Genomic DNA, 25,645 nt, shown 5'->3' with positions numbered 1-25,645 from the left:
TTGCTACGCAGCAGGCGAAACCCAAGTGGCACCAGCCAATCAGAAAATTCCTACCGGGCCCCTGTCCCAAGAACAGACGACCCACAATGCCATAGCAAGGTCATAGCAAGACCCTAAATATAGGGAGCATGGGAGGGTGATCCGATGCACGAGGCGAAAAGAGGAAGCTCAACACAACGGTTAATGCATGAAACAGTTCCATTGGCCAGATTTACCCCAGCCACCAAGGGACCACCAATCGGGTTCTTGTGGCTACCAATCACTCCCACCCACAACAGGAGTGAAGTCAGTCTTGATGATCTCATTGCAAAGCGTGCTCTCTGGGAGGAGGACACAATTTGCAGGGACCCCACTAGTAAAGCATGCTTAATAGAGCTTGGGTGGCCACTTGCTTTGCAATGTCTAATGAAACAGAGGCAGTGTGTTCCACTGTCAAAACAGCCCAGGGGGCCTCCGCTGCTGTCCTTCCCTGGCACTGCAGCTAGTGGCTGCTTGTATTTGATCACCCATCTGCAGGGTTGTTGGCCATGGTAGCACTCACTGCACCTGCTAGTTGACAACCAGCCTCTCCCTGCCTGGATGGGTTTAACCAGTGACTGCACTGTAATATGTGATGGGGGCAAATCAGCTGCTTGGCTCTGACTATTTTTTCCATGCAAGAGGACAGTGGCCAAAATGGCTGTGTTATTTCAGGCTGCACTTTTTTTAGACATGGCATGCCAAAACATGCATTTTGGGGTGCTGTGCCTGAGAAAAAGTGCTGTTGGGGGCCCCACAATCTCGTACAGGTCACGTAACTCACACAGGGGTACAGGCCCAGAAGATGGCACCCTGGATTTGGGCAGTGTCGTTTGGGAAGGGATGCAATGCTCAGCATTCAGTGCTGGCTGCCAAAGCCTTGCATTGTGGGCGATAAAGCAAGGCTACTTCCTGTTGCTCACCAGAGCTGATTGGTTACTTGGCTGCCATCCTATTGCAGCATATGCCAATCTCGGGTGGGAGTATATGCAGTGCTGCCAAGTGGTGAGACCAAGATGATTGGCAGTGGGCAACGGATAGTGAGGGCCCATGTAAGTTTAGCCCTGGTTATTCCCATGCACATAATTTTGAGGCTTATACCTTGATATTTGCCAGTTTTATTTTGTTTTTGTTTTTTGATTAACAAAATGCATTAAAAAAAGATATCAACTAGTTGAGGGCCTAATATATTTTCTTTCATATAAGCAGTAACAATAATATAAATATGATTGAGTGTTTTTGTCCTGCCCTTTTCAATGTTGTGAGAAGGGGTTGCTGTTTAAGCACGTGTGTGCACACACACACACACACAGAGAGAGAGAGAGAGAGAGAGAGAGAGAGAGAGAGAGAGATTCTATGGAGTTCAGTTAGTCACAAAATTTTCTGGATAAGGTGCTAGGTATTAGTGATGCTGTCTATAGCCTCATCCAGCCTGGTTCCTATGTGCATTTCTCCACAGGAGTTCCATCTTTCCCAGGGAGTGTAGGGAGAGATTAAACTTTGTGGGGGGGGGTAGCAGTTGGCTTGCATGTACAATTCAGCTTTTCCACTCCATCCACAAGGAATAAATGCAGACAACAAATAAAGAGGAGGGATGGTGCAATTAAAGAAAATGGGATTTGATCTGAAACCTGCTGAGATTTCTTTCAGGGATAGCTAGGAAAAATCTAAGCAAAACAATGTCTTGTTGTGTTGTAAAAATAAAGGGCATATCGAAAGAAGAGGAAAAGGATGTCATCATGTCAGGGTGTTGCGTTATACATTCAGTGGTGGTAGGCGGCAAACTATTCAGATGTGCTGTGAAAATTACTGTGGACCCAGGGAAGTAATAGCTTTTTGCTTCTGGGATGCAAAATAAATCCAGTAGTACCCAGTAGATGTTACTGGAACTGCTGCTAGGAGTCATCCTACCTCTCAGGGAAAAATGAGTTTTCTACAATAATTTATCTTGCCTAGGCAATAGCTACTAAAAATCTAGACACTTAAGGGGGAAAAAATACTACAGGGAAGTTTTCTACGGAGTATTCAGTGACCTAGATATAACACCCAAAGGTAGACACGATGGGAAGAATATTTTAGATAATTTAAAAGATAAATGATTTCCAGCCTTGCTGATCCATACATTCCATCAATCTAGAATATGTTAAGCACTCCAAATCCAGATGATATATTTAGCAAGCAATGTAGCTCAGCAACAGAAGACCCATGAATCCCAAGCTATAAAACCACTAGGGAGAGTCCCGTGTTACAAGCCATGAATAATATTTGCATTCAATCACAACATCTACCGCAGATTACATCCCTTTTCTAACAAGGCCCTGCTATTTTCCCCTCCCCCAACTCCACTTAAGCAATTGCACTTCCTTCCTGAGTTTTAATAGAAAAGACTAACAACACAACTAAGTATCTAAACAGAGGAAAATGGCTTTGTGTGTAATTGTGAGAGGATTTTGTAATCATTTAAATGTAGGTGTTCGGGTGATTACATTTCTACGTAACTATGCATTCTAAATAAAGAGAGCAGCCTTTTCACAACAGTGACAATGAATGCTAGTTTGTGGGGGGACAAAGCTTAGATATTCTTTCCAGCTTTGTTGAATGCTTTTCTTGAACGCCACAAGATGTACTGATGGCAGCCAAGCTTAGATGGTTTTAAAATGGAATTAGACTAATTCACATTGGACATTCTGTCCAAATGCTTGGTTTGGCCTACTATTCAGGCCCCTGAGAACCGGGGTTGTTGCTGAAATTTAAGTTAATAGTCCCCACCCCCCATAGATGACATTTTTATTATGCCCATCTGTGAAGTTTATGGGGCTTTGTCCCAACAGTTCTAGCCAGCTATGGATATTTGGTTATCTTTCTGTTCTGCCAAACCACCTCAAATGTAGAAGATCTGACTTATCAATATTTGCTGAAAATATGTTCTAAATATACTTTTGTTACATATCCCTAAAAAAAGATTGCCACCACAGTATCTTCCACAAAACAATAAAACAATCTCCTTAGTACATCATGGATAATATAATAGCCAAGTATTAGATTTATAGGCATAGAATGAACAGACACAATAATTATTCAAAGGTGAAAACAAATCTATCTTTATTAAAAGTTTCTTTACATGTAATGTATATTCATAATATATGACTAGATGTTCTTAAGATGCTTCAATGTTTACTTCATTTGCACTTTTTCTTAAAAGGAAGCTGTTATATTCACTTCGCTGACTAAAACCCAGATACCAATGGTCCTTTTCATAACTCTTTCCAAGTTAGCTCTCCAATAATATGGTAGAGAACAAGATGTAGGCTTCTCTCTCTGGTCAGGAACTCACTGGGAGTATATAGAGTCCCACAGCTTTCACACACTGGAATCTTCACTTCTTGAGACAAACTGACAAGTTCTTCCTGAAAAGTGCCTTCTGGTCAGGAACGTGATAATCAGGATGCATCCATGAAGATGCCACACAGTCTTCTCTCTTGAAGTCTTCTTGCTACCTGAGGCCAACTGCCTTCCACTGTCACTGTGACCAGAGGTTATTCTGGAAAACCACCTCTAGTGCCTTCGTCTCCTTACTAGCCCTCACAGCTTATCCAGTCTCCCACTTAGGCTGTGCTGCTTAACTCCTCAGGCTCTTCCCTGCCTAAATTGCTTCAACTGACCATACTGACTTTGGACAACTTGGTGACTGCCCTTTTATACGACCTCAGTCAGGGACCCTCTGACCAGTGGCTAACTGGCCTCTCAAAACCAAGCTTTTATGTTCTCCTGCCCCGTTTATAAACTGACAGACCTAACTGTGAAGCACTAAGACCTAGGACAGCGTCTTTCATGACTTGTTCAGCAACATAAATGACAATTACAACAGCCCACAATAAGTTTTGTATACAAAGTAAGCAGTTGGGCTTTCTGTAAATGCAAGTTTTTAACCTCTCACTGTTTACTAGTTCATAATCACGACAATACACATTTTTTAAAAAAAAATGTGTGTTTTTTAAATACATAGTGTGTTAACAATGTTTTACCTCAGACTTTAGTTCTTTTTACTATCCATTGCCCACAGTGGTAGTTCCATGGTAGCTATTGACCATGGAACAATGTGTGTGAAGTGCTCTGAACACTTGGTAGTGCTGTCCAAATGTCAGGTATTAACAATGACTAAAATGTTTCTTACATTATTTTGGTTGTGTTCCAAAATACACCATAGAAGACTTCTGCTTGTTGTTTAGAACAGATCAACAAACAATCACTTAAAGTCACCAGTCTATAAAAAACATCAACATCCAGTACGGTACTAAATTTAGTGAGCTATTTAACCAATATAAATTTACCTAGGGGACATTACAAGATTATAGTTCAGTGACATGTTTTGAATGCAGAAGATACCAGGTCCAGTTCTTGGGGTCTCTTGTTAGAAGAATCAGGTAGTGGGTTATGTAAAAGATATTTGCTAAAGATCCTGGAAAAGTACTAACAAAGTAAGATAACACTGGGCTAGATTGGTAAACAGTCTTGCCTGCCATAAGGAAGTAAAGAAACCCATGCCCTGTTATAAGGAAACCTCCTATATTCCTAAGCTGCTAATACACACACACACACACACAGAGAGAGAGAGAGAGAGAGAGAGAGAGAGAGAGAGAGAGAGAGAGATCTAATCATTTGAAAATAACTGTGAAATCATGCAGAATTGCCTAAAGAAAAGTGTTCTTGGGGTGTATTTACATATACTTATGTGATATTAAAAGGCATCTATTATTTCTTTTGAAGCAATTGCAATTTAGGAAAAGAAATCCTGATTTTCATCACATGTTAAGTAAATGTCACTTTTATGTATTTAAAGCTGGAAATAATGTGGTTGCAATTTTAGGCCATTTACTGCTTCGGAGTTAAATGGAAGACAGAATTATTTGCAAAATATTTAAATCTAAGCCATTTTTCCTTTGAAGAAATGGCATGGGTTTTTTTTGAAAAAAAATATGAATTTCTTCCGCCGTCTGTTCTTATACATCTTAATATTCTCACGTAGCTCAGCGAACTAGATCAGACCTCGCTAGTTGTAGCTCATCCACATATACCAATATTGCATAGTTTCAGCCATGAGGAAAAGTCGGTGACAGTCCTAGAGTCATGAGATAACAATGGCATTTATTTATTTTTATTTCTCTATCTTTGTGGGAGTATTGGAAGGGGATCATGCCTGAAATACTTTAATAAAACACACTACAGTGGCACCTTGGGTTAAGTACTTAATTTGTTCCGGAGGTCCGTTCTTAACCTGAAACTGTTCTTAACCTGAAGCACCACTTTAGCTAATGGGGCCTCCTGCTGCTGCCGCGCTCCCGGAGCATGATTTCTGTTCTCATCCTGAAGCAAAGTTCTTAACCTGAAGCATTATTTCTGGGTTAGCGGAGTGTGTAACCTGAAGCGTATGTAACCTGAAGCATATGTAAGCCGAGGTACCACTGTATTAGGATCCTTTTTCTTGAGAAGCAAATGTGCCAGTATGGTAGGTCCCAAAAATCCATACGATAAAGGCTAGAGAGATAGCAGCGATGCACAAGCCCTGCCCCCTTGTATTGTGGAGCACTTGCCCCACCCTGTATGGTTTACTATACATAGTCAAGCAGATTTCTCATTTTCAAACAATCCTACAGCGCATGGAGCATGAGAGTGAGATCACTAATGAATAAGAACAGTTCTTCTGGATCAGACTAAAGACCCAGCTAGTCCAGCACCAATGTTCTCATGCTGTGTCAACCAGACACCCAAGGGAAGCCTTCTAGCAGGAGCAGTGCACCACAGTGCACTCCCCACTTGCATATTTATCAGTAGTCCCGATTTGATTGGGACATTCCAGAATTATGGAAGCCTTACCAGCTTTGGATCCCAGGATGTTCTCTTTGGGCTCCTGAGAGAATGCAGTCCCCAAAAGAGTCACTAGCGCAGATTGTGCTGGTTCCTTCATGCCTTTCTTTGTTGCCTCCCCACAGCAGCTGTGGCTGGAGCTGCAACAGCGGTACCAACAGCGCAGATGCCTCTCCTTGCCTGCCTGCCTGCTTCTCCCTGATGCTTGCCCATCCCAAAACACACCAAATGCTACTTCTGACTCTTCCTCCTCCAGTATAGAGATGTGGAAGAATGTAGAGCAAACCTCTCTTAGCACTTTCAGTCTCTAATTGAAAAATTGGCTTTCTGCTCTCTGTCCTGATTCACTGGCCCAAAGGAGGGCTCATGGGAGTAGGTGGGTGCAGAGATACCAAACAAGGATGTTAAAAATGACAGTGGTCAGTTTGAGTGCTTTATTAAAGAAAGGTGTAGACTTACAGCAAACACAGGATGGACACTGCAGCAAGGAGATGGCTTGTTGGCACCCAAGCAAAGGGGCATACATTCTTTACACCCAAAGCAGCAGGACTTCCTTGGCCAGGACTTCCTATCGCTTCATCTGACCAGATGAGGTCATAGGTGGCAGCACCCCAAGCCCACTGGTAAGGATAGTATCATAAACAAGCCAATTAACTTATATCAAAGCAAGTGAATATTAAACATATATATGCTCATGATTACAACAACTAGCAATTAACTGTGGGGTTATCTCGACTACCAAGATGGCATTTGCACGGCTTCCAGAACAATTCCCCTTTGGTTCAACACACTCTCTCAGTGGAAAACTGTGCATCAGAGAAAGGAGGAGGGGTTCATTGCTGAGTGCCTAAGAACCAGAGCAGTGCCTTTCCATGACGTAGAGATTCAGAGTCTTCAATTGTTTACCAGAAGTTTAGGTTGTATTGTCACTCTACACCTTTCCCCATATTTATGTCTCTTCTTGCCCCACATCCACCAATCAGTGCACTGCTGTCTGTACCCGACCCCCACTCTCTCAGCATGCTGACAAAACTCCAGGAGCACAGCCCCTAAAGATGAGCATCCCAGTTTCCTCTGCAGCATGCTGGAGGATATGCACAACAACAGAACATAGCCATCATAGCTAGTAGCAATTGATAGCCTTATCTTTTACAAATGTGACCATCCCTACCTTTTGTGGGAGCCCAACAGACAGCTTGTATGGTCCAGTTCCCTTTCCATGCTGTCTTAATTTCATGTAATGCCTTACAGGGCTAAACTGATCTGTTTCTTCTCATTTTGTTTTTGCACTTAATCAATACACCCAATCAGTCCCTTGCCAAATGCGCCTAATTTGTATGTTTACAAATGTATGAAAAAAATAATATTGCTAAAGACCTGAATGCCCTGGCTTTCTTCCCACTTTATCTGGCTAGTGATTTTGAAAGCTAGCTGGCTACTGTGTGCATTAAGGTAATGAAATTCAAAATGAAAATAATTTTGATGGATTGCTCTGTCTTTAGAGAACACCCTTCTGAGTAATTTCATAATTATCCAGATAATGGGAACATTATCTACCTGTTGTACCTTTAATGTAACATATATATGTGTATGTGCATTTATCTGTAAAAAGTCCAATACTCTACTTATGCTGTCATAAAAAGGCAGTTCACAGCTATTTTTTCCTTAATGTGAAAAATAGCGTTCAGGATACTATGGAAAGGCTGCTGCATATGTGTCCATTATCCTCACTCCCAGCATCCAAACATGTCAATGTTTCTGCAAGTTGTTTGCATGTTGGCTTCCAGCGTGATTAGGAACTGAACAGGTTAAGTACATTTGTGTGTGTTTAGCCTTGGACTTGGATCTTGGGAAACAGATGTGTAATGAAGCTGGGGAAAACTGACTTCACTGTCCTCTACACCCCAGCAGACTCTCAGCCCATTGCACAGGCTCTCTTAAAGGTCACAGGACTATGAGGAGGACAGAGAGGAAAGAGGGGATCCCAGAAAATAATAAGAAAGTAACACTGATATTCAGAAGCTCCACCTGCACAGGTTGCCTGTAGCCAGTTTTGAGGTATTCCCTTCCCTTGCAGCAATCTATGTCACAGTCCCCGCCCCATTCATCGAGGTCTTTTGACCCTCAAGGGAGCCTTTTTGTGCAGCTGTGTGAGCTACTAGGAGGATGGTGTGGAGGTTTTTCTGGATCCAACCTCCTGTTCAGAGAGTCTGAAGAATGAGCACGTGGTGTTTGGGAAAGAGGACAGTAGGTACAATCCTGAATCATAAATTCACATATAAATTTAATGGAAGCTAGTCCTCTCTGACATCTCTTACAGATTTCCATAGCTATTCTTTCCATAGTTTCACATCCTGGCCATAAGAATCAAATCATTTTTGCAGTTTTAATTATCACTGATGCATCCTTGAAATATATTAGCAATAATAATCTTAGTATTCTATATCCTAAAATTCTATTGCATCATCTACTTGTTTTATTTTCCTTTGTTACCTTGCAGTCTCACCTTAAATGTGTAACTTGTACTTTCACTGCTGGCACTATTTCTATTAAAGTCATGAATGTATGTAGTTCTGTGCTGTTATCACATTTTTCACAAACAAATATTATCTTCTAATTAGAATTGAAACAAATATTTACATTTTTCATTCTGGCAGGCGTCAGACATGAAATCTCATAAGCTGTCCACTGTGAAATACTAAATACCACTGAATGTCAGCTGTCAAGAACAGTCAAATATTAATTACTACTGTGGGCCAATGATAAAATACCGAATGCCTTTTCATCCCATGTCAGCTCTCAAAAACTGTAAAATAGCAATCAACTGCATAACTTGTGACCAACCAAAGTCCAACATAGCCCAACAGACCTGTATGACTGCCCATATGACTAGTAGGCCGAGTGGGCTATATTCAGGGCGAAATCCAATGCTATGTACCGTATTTTTCGCCCTATAGGACGCACTTTTCCCCCTCCAAAAATGAAGGGGAAATGTGTGTGCGTCCTATGGGGCGAATGCAGGCTTTCGCTGAAGCCTGGAGAGCGAGGGGGGTTGGTGCGCACCGACCCCTCTCGCTCTCCAGGCTTCAGGAAGCTATCTGCTAAACGTGGGAGAGCCGCGCGGCTAGCGGAGACCTTGCCGGCACCCAGAAGCTTGGGGCACGCTGAGCTCAGCACGCCCCAAGCTTCGGGCTTCGCACAGCACTCCGCTAGCCGTGGGAGAGCCGCGTGAAATCACGGATAGCAGCCTGTTCTGGGGGCTGGGGTCGGGGAAAGCTGGGCTTCCCCCGCTCAGCCCCGCACCTGGGGGGGGAAATAAATTTTTTTTCTTTATTTCCTCCCAAAAAAACTAAGTGCGTCCTATGGGCCGGTGCATCCTATGGGGCGAAAAATACGGTAAGTGGATTTCTGCTCAGAGAATGGGACCTCCCATTCCTCTGCTCCTACAACCTGCTTCTGACCATGAACCACTGGATTCACTGTCAGCTTGGTCACATGGTGTGCAGGTTGTGTTTAAAAGTAAAGGGTAAAGGGACCCCTGACCAGAGTCATGGCCGACTCTGGGGTTGCAGAGCTCATCTCGCTTTATTGGCCGAGGGAGCCGGCGTACAGCTTCTGGGTCATGTGGCCAGCATGACTAAGCCGCTTCTGGTGAACCAGAGCAGTGCACGGAAACGCCGTTTACCTTCCCGCCAGAGCAGTACCTGTTTATCTACTTGCACTTTGACATGCTTTCGAACTGCTAGCTTGGCAGGAGCAGGGACCGAGCAACGGGAGCTCACCCTGTCACGGGGATTCAAACTGCTGACCTAGTCCTAGGCTCTGTGGTTTAACCCACAGCGCCACCCGCATCCCTCTAGGTTGTGTTTAGGAGTATATAAATAGATGGACTTTCCAGAAGAACCTCAAGGGTACATCTCCATCTATCTAATTTAACATGTCAGTTCGGGAGTTATAAGACTGGTATGATTTAGAAAGAAGCCAGTTTTATTTATTTATTTTAATTTTAAACTTGCATCCCATTTTAAGGAGACTGTACAAAAACTGCTCATCCCCATTTACATGGAGCCTGCACCGACTTGGAAAGCAGCAGCATTCAACTCAGTGGAGCGTAGTTCTGAGCAGACATGCTTAGTATTGCACTACTGGTAAATATAGAGACTGGGATGAGAAAGGAGTTAGAATGCACAAAGCAGAGTTTAAGCAAAGAAAGCTTCACTTTCGGCTTCAATAGAGTATGGGGGGGGAATTCTCAGTGGTACAGCATGCCACTGCTTAAAAAAATAATAATTTTGGCTGTTCCAAATATGGAGGTTCCCCCCTTTTTGTTTAAAACTGACATACAGTGGTACCTCTAGTTACGAACTTAATTCATTCTGGAGGTCCGTTCTTAACCTGAAGCTGTTCTTAACTAGAGGCGTGCATTCGCTAATGGGGCCTCTTGCTGCCGCTGCACCACCGGCACACGATTTCTGTTCTCATCCTGGGGCAAAGTTCTCAACTCGAGGTAACTCTTCCAGGTTAGCGGAGTTTGTAACCTGAAGCATTTGTAACCTGAGTCGTTTGTAACTCGAGGTACCACTGTACTCAATTTCTCCCACCCTTCTCTCAAACTGCCTCCAAAACTTTCATGCTAATTTCAGGTGCTGCAGAAAGCTGGAAAGACATACCAGGGAGGTTGCATAAGGAAATTTGTCAACTTTCTTATCTAAAAGATCGGATATTGGGAGGGGGGACAATCCTTTCTTTCATCTGGCTAATATTATATTTGGTCTGGTTTGTAGGAATGAAGAAGAGCTAATGATGTCCCAGCAGCATCCCCCAAATACTTATGCATAAGTAGTTTTATGGCATCATCCATGGGATAAACATTTTAGGACAAGTCAATGTGTGAAGAGTAGACAGCTGCAAAGACCCATATATATCACATATTTTGTCAGAAATTGGAGTACTCAGGGTTTGCCCCCTGCTGTTATTAACTCCCATCTGGCGTGTTTACATAACTGAAGGATACCACAGCAGAAGTAAGGGAACAGGTCTAATGGCTGGCATGTGCGTGGTCAACAAACATAATCACCACCATTGCTATTTCATCATTGGCAGTTTTTACTGCTACTACGCTAAACATTATTTAACTAGCATGAATAACCTAGGAACATTTAATTTTCTACAGGGACATAAATGTACTTAATATCCTCTGAATTTAATGATAGGCAGGCCAGCACTCTCCACATCTGATTCAGAAATGATCCGTGAAAATGGATTACTTCATTGTGAATTTGACAGGTGTCCAAAAATAACCATTGCTTTCCTCTTTTTACTGATTGTTTTCCAGTTGACAATGTGCATTCGTGATGTAATGTTATTCCAAGTACATGAGGGCCAATAGGCCTTCCAGCATTTTTCCTCCTACTTATGTAGGGAACATGAGGAGAGAAGAGTGGAATTTGGTGTCCTACCCAATTCTTCATCGTTCCTTTATGTTCAGCATATCCTTCTGCTTTTCAGTGCAATGTTACACTCACCATAGCCCTGAATTCTGATTGCTTCCTCCTGCTAAATGCTCTCTGTAGCTTTATGTTGCCCTTTTCATAATGAAGTAGCTGGCACGGAGAGGGATATATCTAGTGCAGCATTTGGGGAATATCTTAACCATTAAATGGATTAACTAGAATTAAATGCTATTTCCTCTCACATCTTATACAGTTCAGAAAAATATCCTCTGACTTGCACTCCACCTCATCATTGCTGCATGCCAGGACTGTGTTTGCTTTAATGATTGAAGCTTTCAAATTCTTTGATCTCATTTTATTCAAATGCAGCAATAAATGGATTTAAATGTCAATTACACTGTTCTGAAAGATTTTCATTTGAAAACCAAGGAATGATCTGGACTCTGAGACAAATAAATAAGTCCTTTAATATGACATGGGTAAATAGATTGCTCTCACTTAATACAACCTCTTTCGCTATAAAATAACTCAAGATTTTAGCACCACTCACTTGGCAGCAATGAAGCCTTTGCCACCGTTTTTATTCCAACTAAACTTTTAAAAACATCTCACCAGTAAACTACCAGTGAATGCTTACACACACACACACACACACACACACACACACACACACACTGCATGGAGATGTGCTGAGAAATCTTTGAGATTTGGAGAACAGATATATGTCCATTTTTAACTAGAGTTACTTGGAATTAAATCCCATTAATTGACTGGAAATGAATTCTGGATGTCATTAGGATTGCAACTGCATCCTAATCCATGTCTGCCTGGTTCATATACTGGTTCCTGTGGTCATCACACATAATTGTTTTATATTTTAACTGAAAAAATAAAAATAAACTATGATAATGCATACAACAACAAGAATAATGAAACAGCATTTTATACAGTGTGTGTCTGTATGTATGTGTATATATATATATATATATATATATATATATATATATATATTCATTTTAGGACCAATGAAGGTTCTGGAGAAGGGTATAGCCTGAAGAAGGTGCTAAGCGCTTGATAGAGAGCTGGACTGGAGGGCTACATTTGACCCCTCAGGCCTGAGGTTCTTCACCCTTGCTTTACACCAAAATTATAAGCAGTTTAAGTTTTTTGAGAAAGGAAGATAAATGGGAAATGAATGTAGTTAAGAGGTTTTGTTGTTTAGTCATTTAGTCGTGTCCAACTCTTCGTGACCCCATGGACCAGAGCACGCCAGACACTTCTGTCTTCCACTGCATCCCGCAGCTTGGTCAAACTCATGTTCATAGCTTCAAGAACACTGTCCAACCATCTTGTTCTCTGTCATCCCCTTCTCCTTGTGCCCTCAATCTTTCCCAACATCAGGGTCTTTTCCAGGGAGTCTTCTCTTCTCGTGAGGTGGCCAAAGTACTGGAGCCTTAGCTTCAGGATCTGTCCTTCTAGTGAGCACTCAGGGCTGATTTCCTTAATAATGGATAGGTTTGATCTTCTTGCAGTCCATGGGACTCTCAAGAGTCTCCTCCAGCACCATAATTCAAAAGCATCAATTCTTCAGTGATCAGCCTTCTTTATGGTCCAGCTCTCACTTCCATACATCACTACTGGGAAAACCATAGCTCTAACTATACGGACTTAATTCCTTCCTCTGAATTTCCTCATTGACACAGAATCTGAATGATCTGCGAATCATTTGAGGAGACTGAGTGAATTAGTTGACATGATCACAGTCACATTGGAAGCCACCTTTTAAATAGATGTCATGTATACACATGTACATGCAAAGTTTGTCTGGTGAATTTGAGTAGTACATTGAGGTGATTAATAATATCATCATTTACCTGTTTTAGACCCTTAAGCAGCAGCAGCTGCCAGGACATTGTCCTGTTCACTTCTGTGTAGTTCCTTATTTCAGATATCATGATATGTTTATATATCACGATGTTTAGCTGGTGATATACCACACTATTGAAAACCAGTTATCGCCCAGCCCTAGTAGAAACCTGTTAAATTTTAGCATATAGTTATACTTGACTAGAAGGATACACTACACACACACACACACACACAGACGTATGTGGAGTGTTGAGCACCAGTGCATATAAAAACATGGCTTCTGACATTGTTGAGTGCCCATACCATGTCATTTTCTCTTTGATAATTTTGTTGACTTGTTCAGTCTTCTTGGTTCCCCCTATTATTTTTTTTAAAAAGCCTGGTTAGGTTATAGATTCTCTGTGTCACAAAAGAAATTCAGAGGGGAAACCCAGAGAAGCGGTTAATAAAGAGGCGAAGAGAGATAAATGGAAAGATGGGACGATATCTTACACTCTTGTAGCAAGACTCCTTAGACTAATATCATTTTTCTATACTTTCCCGACAATTTAGATAAGGCATATGTGGTGTTGGTGGCGTATGTTTCTAGTTTAAAGTAATGAACCACAGAGCACAATACGTCAGAGAAATGTTTCTTTGCAGTCATTTTTCTAAATGAAGGATGAGCTATTCAGAATGTGCCACTGAATGTTAACGATACTAAAGCTATACAAATTGAAAATTTATTGAATTGTCTTAATAATGAGATGCATTCTTAAAATTATAGAGTGCATTGTAAAGCTGTGACAAGAAAATAGGAAGCCAAGTGGGAGAAATATTCAGCATGGCCAGTCAGAGCGGCTCATAATGATCCAATGGTGGGTAAATGCCCAGGTGGAAGTAACACAGGTTTAATTGTGAACAGGACTGCTAAAGCATCTATCTATTGAGGCATTTCATTATATCGATATCTAAATATTTATTTAAAGGAGAGGAATTGAGAGAGTTTCTAACTCTCATGGGTAGAAGGGCAATAAAAACCCTCTTCAGTCATTTGGTAGGTAAAGGTAAAGGTACCCCTGCCCGTACGGGCCAGTCTTGACAGACTCTAGGGTTGTGCGCCCATCTCACTTAAGAGGCCGGGGGCCAGCGCTGTCCGGAGACACTTCCGGGTCACGTGGCCAGCGTGACAAAGCTGCATCTGGTGAGCCAGCGCAGCACACGGAAACGCCGTTTACCTTCCCGCCAGTAAGCGGTCCCTATTTATCTACTTGCACCCAGAGGTGCTTTCGAACTGCTAGGTTGGCAGGCACTGGGACCGAGCAACGGGAGCGCACCCCGCCGCAGACATCAGCTGTCAATCACACCTACCACCCAGTGGAAGGATAGCCAAATTTACATGGATAGGCAATGGATAGGGGTGTTCCCTAAACCATTTGTGACTTCAAAGGTAAAAACCAATGCTTCAAATTGTGCTCACAAATGGAACACAAGGAGGGAGCCGATAAATAATGTCCAATAGTGGAGTCACGTGCTCCAGTAAACACACCCCAGCCCAAATTCTGGCTGCAGGATTTTGTTCCAACTGTGATTTCCAAACACTTTTCAAAGGCAGACTTGTGTCAAGCCTGTTGTAATAATTTAGCCTGGTTGTCACCAAAGCATGTAATAATGTTTCCAGTCATATAGAAGCACTCTGGCTACTTTCCTGATCTACGGTTTTCAGACCCAGTGATGCTGAAAACTAAGATAGGAAGAAAAGCAGGTTTGGGATTCCTTGCAAGTAGATAACATGAGTAATACTACCCCAATTTACAATTATAGCCAAGTCAATGTTTCAAAGGAACATTTGCAGGTAGATCCCCCAGCAATAAATGCTACTCTTTAATAAGCACACTTTATTTACTTAGTTAGTTAGTTAGTTAGTTAGTTAGTTAGTTAGTTGGTTTCTATACTGCCTTTCATCTGAGGATCATAGTATAAATATAAATATAAAAGACAATATAAAAACACAAAGATACATAATATAATACCAAACAAAACAATATAACACACACACACCCAATTTTAAATTGTTTAAGTACTAGCCAAAGGCCTTTTCTGCAACACACTTGCCATAAGTAATAAACAATGTGGCCATGGCCCTTCCCTTTGATTTTTTTTAAGCTACAAAGACACTGACGTTCCCCATAATACCAAATACTCATATTAGGAGGAAGTCACTCCAGCTGTAGCTCATTCTGCTTACATATTTCCAAAGATGCATGACACTTTAAGAAAGGAAGGAAGGAAGGAAGGAAATCTAGTTTGGTAGTGCATATGCAAAACACTTTGTGGAGGGGAATATAAAGTCAACTTTGACCTTGAACACTGTCATTGGTATTTCCCCCCATCCAATCCAATATTTAATTACTTGGTAGGTTAAATAAGCAAAATGAATAGGTCTAACCAGCTCCACCTCTGCATATAGATTTATGGTATATAGATTTAAAAGTATTGATTGATTGCATGAAATACGATTTGAAGATATGAACCATGACCTTAGACAAACCTTGCAGTTTCAACCTTTCTTTGTTAGACAAAAAGTGCCACTTTAAGAAATAATTAAAAAATGCTGCCCTGATTCTAATTTCTATTAACGAAACCTACTTTCTTCTCAGGGGTTGGTAAATTATGTAGTGCTTCAAATGAGAAATAATGTGATTATCCTGCCGGCAAAAGTACAGTTCAGAATTAAATGGAAGAGGAAACGGGAAATTTATTCCAACACTAGCAGTTTTCAACAGACATCCCCATGTTATGGTTCCCATTGCATTTTATTCATCAGTTCAAAATCTCACTAGGCAATCTCTATAGTGCACACAGTGGTGAAGACCCAACTGTACTATGGATATTCCCAAACAGCTCCATTTTGTGGTGCATTAATGCTATAAGCTGCCCCCTATGGTTATAGGGAAACGTATAGAGTAGATGTTTAAAACAAAATAACATACAAAAACTTTGGTAAGGAATCAGGACTGCCTGCTGTCAGTAACACTGATGTAGGAGAAAATTTCTTTCTGAATCCATTGTAGCACTAGGACCTCCATTGTCCTTGATTTCTGCATGATGTGCTACTGGCTCACTGCAGTGCCGATTCTATGCATTAAATCGGGGAAAGTACTATGCAGAAGAGAGCTGATGCATGGATAAGCCTGCTTTTGAATGGCAGCTTGATTTTGTAAGGCACTTCCAGTCTTGAAAGTCTGTAGCCTTATTCAGAAAGGGAGGGCAGGGGTGGTATTGATGGGAAAAGGCCTCTCCCATGGAGAGGGGTGACAGTAAAGAGTATATTAAGAAATAGCATGCATTTCTAGGTCTCAAAAAGGTATTTATCATATGCACTATTTTTGCAAACACATCAAAATCTAGTAAAGTCATAGCCCAGTGATAGAGCATCTGCACGCAAGCTGGTGGGTTCAGTCCCCAGCATCTCCAGGAAGGGCGGAGAAAGACTCCTGTCTGAATACTAGAGAGATGATTCCATTCAGTGTTGACAATATTGGGCTACAATGTTCTCACTTAGATTCCTATGGTCCTAAGTAAAAGATCATCCTGACAACATCCTTTACAGTGTATTTATATAATTGTGATAATTTGAACTGGTATGCAAAGTTGGAAAGTGCATTCTAGTATCTTTCTCAAGTCATTTTGCTGAGGTTCACCCTTAAAATAGACCACCTTCTTGCACTCAAGTTTTTATTTTACTAATTAACACTCACGTGTGTGTTATAGAAAAGGGGGAAAGGCATACTGAGAAAGCAGTTGTTTTCCTGATAGAAATTCTCCCCCTTCCAAGATGCTATTAAGTTAGATTGAAAGGGGTGACATACAAGAAAGAGCCAGTATCACACTTACTTATTTCCCCCTCCTTCAGGAAGGATTTTGATAGGCAAAAGAGGAAAGGGTTACAATCTCTCCACAGCACCACTTCCCCAATCAAACCCACAAGAGATCCTGACCACATATCTCCCATGTCAAGGCTGTCCATGCCACTAGCAAATGTTAAATACTTCCTGTTACTGATCTGTATTTATTTCTGTTTAGTGTCAAGGTCCACCCAAAGTGTGACTGATGTACCAGTGAAAGTCACCGGGGATGTTAAGGTTTCTTCCACTCAAGATGACTTAAAGAAATCAAATAATACTGATTCGAGACTCTCAGAAGTTCACATCTCCAAACCAGAAACAACTTTCCTTACAGCTCGATATCCTATCACTGTTGATATTCAACCACTAGCCAGTGAAAGAGTGGAATCTTGGCCTCAGGCATCATCTGTGAAGAAGCTGCTTTTGAATTCCAAACTGTTTCACAGACGCATTTCATTAGATGAAGCAAAAAATAGCACCCAGAGCCTTCTTCTGCACCATGAAACAACTCACCAAGGGGCAGCCCAAATCTTATCACACTATAAGAGTCATGCCCAGTCACTTGCCAGAAAAAATGTTTCCACTCAACAGAAATTAAATACAAGGCCACATGCTGATTTGCAGACTCATACCTCATTTGATGGACAGTCTTTTGGGAAAAAGTCTCTTGCGATTTCACACACTAGATCTGCTCTTGGTTTTAAAGCAGGCCGCCCAGGTACTTCTGTTTTAGCAACACCATTGGCCTCCTCATCCCATCTGAAAGCTACTTTTTCTGGTATAACCCCACAAGGCCCCATCCGCCCAGCAGGGGCTTCTACAAAAACAAGGATTCCAGTATGGACATCTTGGGGCAGAAAGCCTCATGCCTCCCCAGCCAATCATTTGGGCCTTTCCACACCAATTGATAGGTTGCTACTTGAGAAGAAAGTCACCTGTGCAGATACACCATGTTTCAGTGGTGTGCTTTGTGAGCCAACAAAGGACAGGGAATTCAGATGTGGGCCCTGTCCATTTGGATACAGCGGTGATGGAATTGAATGTCAAGGTAAGAGACGGGAAGAAAGTAGTGCCTGTGTTAATATTTCAGTCATTTCAAGTGCTGGGTTGGTGTTTTACTTATATAACACATTTACACTTACAGTGTATAAGTATGTGAGTATACTAACTTATTTAAGTATATCTACTATGTGTATATAGCTCAGGTGTCTGAGTGTGCAAATGGGTTTACAATCTTTATTCCAATTAATGTATCAGGAACTGTGGTGGGATATAAGACAGAATATAAATAGAACAAATAATAAATAAACTGTTGCGGTCAGAGTTGGTGAGGTAGACTCTGCCACATCCATAAAGACCACACTGCCTAATTTGCAGCAGGAAAGCTATGCAGAGAATAAACTATGAGTAGAGGATAAAGGGTAAAATATAGCTTATTGGATTGATGTGGCTGAGATATGCCTGTTCAGTCACTGTTTCTTTATTCTAAGGAACAATGAAACTTCCCATGGGACATTTGTGCCAGTGGAAGGGGAGGAAGCTGGGTTGTTGTTTTTTGCAGATTTCTACTTCCTCCATATTTCCTGAAAAGGTGCTTTGGAGGTTGAGGAAATCTGAAACAGTGCAGAAGTTGGCACATGGAACAAGGGGAAGGGGGAATTGGTGAAATTTTTCTCCCTGCCTTCCTTTCCTGGCAGCCTACACTGGATTGGAATCCCTTCCATGAATGGAAGGAACCCTTCCATTTGACAAAGGGCATGTCTGGGTCCAACATCCAATGGCTCCAACATCATCTCTGGCTGTTTTTGATATTCCAGAATCATGGATCATGTGCTGATATACTAGCAACTGCTAGACACTTAGGAGCAACTACTAGGAACAACTATTTGGTATGAGAGATAGAGGGAGAAATGTCTGAATTCACAACATTTAGAAGTAGAGTCTATTTCCTTCAACAAGTTGACCACTGAAATTTATGACCAAATTACTTGAATGAAAAAATGGGAAAACATCTATTGTCATCTGTAACGTTAAAACAGGCATAAATGAAACTAACAGAATGTACCATATGTCTATTAGCTATACAATTACTCACAACCTATATTATACCAAATTATAACTTAACTTTTAAAATCTTCCACTAGTAGTCTGGAGGTGAGGAGGGGATAATTGTCCTATGACCTGATATACATGTCTCCAGAGATATAATCACTGTGTTGCATTATGAAAAAGATGATTAACTTTCCTGCTTAAATTAGCACATTAATTAGACAATTTAAAGGAGCACAGTGAAATAATGTTATACACAATTACGGGAGACTGGGTATATTCCTCTTTCGAAATTCTTCTTGCAAATTAAATTCATCATTTTATTATTAAATAACCTGTGCTATTAATCTAATTAAATTTCCATATGCATGGAAGCCTATTTGCCCAAGAAATGTAGCTTCTTCACCTGCTGTTCCTAGGACTTGTCTAACCCCATATATTAGGCAGGTTTACCACTGCCTATCTCAAGTTTTCATAGATGCACCTGAAAATAGATGCTTGTAAGTCAGATGCTAGTTATTCATGGCCAAAGCAAGTGCTAATAGGTTACTTTGTATATTTGGTTATTAACTACTTAATCTCTGTTACCTTGTTCTATTAAAACAAATTACTCTGTAGTTTGTGAGGTACTTTTTCATTCATAGTTAATATTTTAGTTTACAAAATACAGTTCAGCATTTTTTAAAAAACTGTGTGACAGGTTTTTTCAATCAGCATATGCTGATTGTCCCCTTTGAATTAATACAGATTGCTTTTTTATTTATTTTAAGATTGACCATGAGGGTTATTTATTGTTTGTTAAATTACTGCAGGAAAATAATGGACCAGTTCCTTCCCCCTAGACACTCAGCATTCATAGAAGAAACAAAATCAGTGTCAAAACCAACACAGCGACATCTAGTAAAATTATATAGACAGACAGACATATACACATGCACTATTTTTTGCTCCCCAAATATAGCCATTATTTTCCATACAATGTGAAATCCTTAGTCTCCAAACTATATTCCCAATTGCACAAAAGTCTACTCCTTTAAAATAAAGACAATCCATCATCCACCCACACTAGAAGCCTTCCACACAATTAAAACCTTTCACTGGTTTCTAAAAGCTCAAAGTTTACAGAAATGAAGAAAAATAGCACCAGACCCTAATCATGCCACACACTGTACATTCAAACATTTCCCCGATGTGCCACTTGACCTTCTGGTGTGTGAAATCCTTGGGCTCAGATAAATTAATCTGATAACAAAAACCAAACTCCCTGTTTCAAAATTTCCTTTTCCCACCTTCCTTCAGCCTTCTGTGCTAGCAACTGCCTCCACAGATACATTACTCTTATCTGACCCTTCTTTGTTCTCGCATGCCATCAAATCCCTTTCCTTCTCTCTCCTCCTTTCCCCTTCCCCCCAGTTTTGTGCTTCCAGAATTACAGAAGCATTTTTCCCAAATCATGAGGTAGTGGAATTTTATAAAATTGTTACAGGAAAATAAACCCATCACACACACACACACCAGCTAGGGTTCTGTTCTGTGCCTGCTATTCTTTCTTTTAAAAAGCATTTACATAGTTACTAATTGTATCACTCGAGTCATATCTTGGGTAGCTGCCACTGATTTAGGGCGTAAGGAGTCATGAATATTCTACCTATGCAGGATCTGCAAGTGAGGTATCTGTAGTGCTTCTGAAATACAGCGCAGTGCACCAGAATATGTGCTGCACTGAATAAAAAATAGGAAAAGGCTCTTGCTGTTTTCTTTCCTTTTTTATGGCATGAAGTGCTTGTGTGTATCTATGCTTCTCAAAGAACCAACAAAATATCAAACAAGCCTTATTTTAAGTGGTGATTATAGTTGGGTACCATTCCACTTCTTTCAGGCTGATAGAACTGAGTCTGGCCTAGCAATCCCATTTCCATTTTTTAAACCCACTTCAGGCACTGCATTTAAGCACAGTTTATTACAAGGACATGGACAGACATTTCTTCTTTGAGGTACCAGGTGGCAGACTTTGTGATAGCTCAGGGTGGAGTCTGTTGCTTTTTGCATGTCAAAATGTGAATATTAAAAATTAGGTTTGCAGACTGGATATTTTGTTATGTCTGCTAGAACAAGCTAATCTTTAAGGACAGTAGTAGTAGTAGTAGTAGTAGTAGTAGTAGTAGTAGTAGTAGTTCCTAACTCCTGGTGGTGGGAGCCAGGGTGCTGAGGTAGTTAGAGTGTTTAAACAATAAAGTAATGCAAAATCCTACAGTAATATTCTTGACAAATGAGGCCTTCAGAGATCTGTAGAATACAGTAAATAAATGTCTTGTGGAGGGAATAAATTGAGGATAAGAATGCTAAACATTGAGTAGCACTTGTGCCTGACAAAATTAACTTTTCATCATTATGAATACATGCAAGAAATAATTGTATTTTGTATGTAATTCCTCTCCCCTGAGATTTATACCAGTGGCATATTTACAACGGAATATCCAGATAGATGTACAAAGATTATGACTGTGGCTTTGTTGCCCAAAGGAAGATTAAAATGAGGCAACTTTTCATGGCTGAGATAAAATGTTAACGCTAGTATTTTACTAGTTTAAATTTCAGTAATAAATTCAAATGTCTTAATCAAATGGGCCTCATACCTCTCATCTGTATTCATGACAGCTTTGAGCTGTCATGCCTCAAAGTTTACATTGCCTAATATGGTTCTTAAAATATTGTGGTACGCTTTACTCAAGCTTATTAGAAACAGCAACCTCTATTGGACAAAGGCTGCCATCCATTTGCCACAGTTGTGTTAGCTTTTATTATAGGCCGCAGTCCATAAACCACATAATCTAGAGTACCTCCTTCAATCATATCATATGCAGTTAAATGTTGAGAATCACTGGGCTTGTCCGCAGGCCCCAGACACCAGGCTTTATTTTATCATGTAATTATTCTAGATGTTGATAAATAATTTACTATGGCTATTATCCGCCAGGCACCACTCTTGTTCATGTACATCCATTTTAAATAGTGATTGCACAGCAACAGCACTTGATGGGACTGTGATCAGTAATTACATGAAACTCTCTAATGACGTCTGTGGTCTGTTTTGAACAGGTTGTATCTTCCTTAATTGTTTAATTAGGTGAAGTAAAAAACCGAATGCAGCTTCACCTTCATCAGAACGCATCCAGAGTAACAAGATGAATGTTGCATAGGCTGTTTCATTTATGCTAATCATAGTTTCAGTAATAAATCTACCGTTAATTTTTATTTTATTTTACATAAGCTGTTTGTATTTCTGAATGCCAAAATAAGTGCAACCACACAGCACTGATTTTTGCGAGTATCCCAGATGCTATGTAGGAGAGGCCAGCAAATATGGCCTGGTGTTTTATTTTTTAAAAATAAAAGTGATTTTTAAAGATCTGCAAGTTTATTTCGATGTAAATTACTCTTAGTTCAGTGAATTCACACTATCTGAGTACTTGAGCACATTGCATTTATAGTTTTACAGGACTAACGTTATGATTCTTATCACATCATCTAATAGAGAAATTGGGTGGAAGTGAAACTGAGCCACTCAAACATAAGGTAGTGGTTTCAACATGTTTGGGAGACTCACTAGATACAAAGAAGACAGTGAATTAAAGAGTTAAATGAAAATGATTTTTTAAAATTAGAAACCCCCAAAGTCTAGAAAAGATCTTGGAGCTTTCAGTTCTTGGGAATGATGTTTGCAGTTGAGCAGATAAAGATAAGAAATGCTACAGTAACTTCCCACGTCCATCTCCATCTGGATATAGAACTTATTTGTTTCTTTTCTCCCCCCCCCCCCACCTTCCAACCCAAACAATGAGCAGTTCCATGATTTCAGCATAGCTGTGCTTGGGTTGTAGTGTGTCCATCCAGAAACAAAAGTCAGCAGTATAGACAGGAGTTTCTGCACTTTCTTTGTTCTTGTATAATATGGAAAATGTGATGCATTTATTTTAGATCCTTAAACTTTTTTTAAAAACTTACTAATACCTACATGCTCTATTGCTTTTCCAGTACCTGTTAAACACATTCCTTTTTCAACAATCCTTCTAAAATGTTTATCCCAGTTGGTATATGTTTTGGATTTCAATTCCTTCTATGAATGTGCTGTTGTCGTTTCAAAATTCTTATATAAAGAGAATTAGTTTTATATATGTAACCGTTTTTATGTATGTTATTAGATTGTGTGTAGATTGACCATTGTGGTAACCTGTGGGGAGTTTTGCATGGAAAACTTTGGGCTGGAAATCTAAATGAGCTTTAGCTGCTTTCCCAATCTTGAATGAAAAATTAGTGGTGATCTAAAAATTAGGCAGGGGTATCAAGAGGTGATCAGAAACTTCCTCTATTCTTTGCCATTTTAGCTGACATCACTTTTGTTTCATATCTTTCCCCCTTCAACCCCCCCCTTTCACCCCCGTCACTTGCAGTTTTTGTATTAAACAGGAATCTCCTTAGGCTCACAAGAGATGCCTCCCCATTCACTCAGCAGTTTCCATGTTCTCACATTAAAAATGGGAACTCAAACGTTGTGGTGACCATATCATCACTCCCTGATATTTTAAAGGCCATTGAAACCATAAAGCATTGAATCCTTATATGGTGGAAATAGTTTGGAAAAAGCTTTACTTCGATATATATTTTTTGCAATAAAATTGTCAATTTGCTGAAATAATGTTCTTATTACTATTTTCTGCCAACATAAGAAAATGTGAGCAAAAATGGGTCATTTTATTTAAAAAAAATAAGTTGTGGAGAGTTTGTAGGATGGGAAGAAAATTGTCACATAAGAGACATGAACAGGCTTTGGAAAGCCATTTAGTACTAAAAAAATTTTTTATTATTGGTGACAGCTTGCTTGTTATACTTTATATATCTTTCTTATGTTTTCTCTAACTAGGATGTTCACTTTTCAACTCTGGTTTCCTAACAAGCAGCAGATTTCTTTTAATTTCATATTCTGTATAAATGTGTGAAATAATAGGTGAAGTGATTTGGCATGGGAAGTGAAAAAATGCAGTGCCCTTCACAATTTAAGATACGATGAAAAGAGAAAGATGACTCACAAAGAGAAAAGAAATACATAATACTTGGTGAAATTTATGCCTTACAGGGACAATGTGACAGTAGTTGTTAAAATAGCTAACAATTTTCAGGAACATCCCCACCCCAATATAACTGACTGTATCACTTCATAAAACAATAGCGGCTTCGACCATATACTATGATATTATTTGGATGGTTACTTATCTGCATCATTATATAAAATGCTCGTCTTCTTTTCATTTAATGGTAAAAATGCCGAATTTGTTGCAACTGTTTTAGGAAAGCTGTAGGTAGATTTCACTGAACATTGCAATTCAAATTTTCTAAAATTTGTACTAATTCATTCAGAATCACAGAACTGTCCAATTATGCTGATCAATACGCAGAAGCCAAATACTGTTGCAAAGTATTTTCTCAACTTCTCAACTGGGTTTGTACCTTAAAGGAGAGTAGTAGTATGCCTTGTAAGATGGGTCCACCAAAATATTAATGACTTAAAGGACCTTGCAAATGGTTGCGCTTCGAGGCCCCCAAGCCCTTCCTCTGTAAATAACTTCACACTGACACATAATTTTAGTTTAAGTTATTGGGCAAAATTTAGGCCACAACTTTATTGATTACAGCAAAGTGAGCGGTGTTGGCTTAGGCATTGGCAACAGACTATAACTGACTCTCTGGACTGGAAGTCTGAAAGGGTAAACACCAAACGAGGGAGCAACATCGATGAAGACCAACAAAGCTCACCCCGGGGTTCCTGTGGTCCTGACATGGCCCTAGCCCCTCAAGCGGACTTCGGACGAGATCCAGGACCCCCAGATTCCTTTACCGGAATACCCTTATTCATGGAGGGGCAGGTGATGGCCGCACCTCCCCTCCCACACACTTCAATAAGCCAATGCCTAACCGCCAAACCTTACAAAGTTGTGACGATTGCGAAGGGGGTAGACGAAAACCAAGTGGCTACATCCAATCTGCCAAATGGAAAAAAAATCTTACCCAGCCCCTGCTCCAAAGCAGGCAACCCAATCCAAAGCAAGGCCACAGCAGCAGCACCTAAAATTAGGGAGGGAGGGTGGGTGTTTGGCAACACAATGCAAGTTCCCCCAGTTATGCCGTGCTGCCGCTTTTATAGGCCCCAGGAATCGCGCCAATCGCTCTGATTGGCCCAAATAGCCCGGCGCGACCCTGGGGCCCAATGGTTAAGGCTTGGGCCACACCCAGCAACAACTCTCCCAGCGGGGGTGCCTTAGGGGCCCATGCGCAACCAGGACCCTCATTAAGGAGGATCCCATATGTCAGAGTACAGGCACCTGAAACTTGAGAAGGAGCTGAATTTCACAAGCCCAATTTATGCCTTAAAAATAAATTGATTAAGCTGCAGGTCTTTCTGAGGCTTTCAAGGTAGGTGGAAACCAGACACCACCACTTCTTCTTCCT

General features: G+C 40.5%; 1 protein-coding gene across 1 annotated transcript in view; it reads left to right on the top strand.

Moving 5' to 3' along the window:
- LOC128422168 (von Willebrand factor D and EGF domain-containing protein-like) overlaps nt 1-25,645 on the top strand; it is a 205,846-nt gene that overhangs the window by 142,696 nt on the left and 37,505 nt on the right. The window contains exon 22 of the mRNA XM_053405830.1: nt 17,271-18,140. Coding sequence (XP_053261805.1) covers nt 17,271-18,140 — 870 coding nt within the window. The remainder of the gene's footprint in view (nt 1-17,270; nt 18,141-25,645) is intronic.

This window comes from Podarcis raffonei, chromosome 1 (genome assembly GCF_027172205.1).
Source record: "Podarcis raffonei isolate rPodRaf1 chromosome 1, rPodRaf1.pri, whole genome shotgun sequence".
Classification (NCBI taxonomy): domain Eukaryota; kingdom Metazoa; phylum Chordata; class Lepidosauria; order Squamata; family Lacertidae; genus Podarcis; species Podarcis raffonei.
The sequence above is the reverse complement of the archived record's forward strand: the minus strand, read 5'-3'. Positions and strand labels throughout refer to the sequence as shown.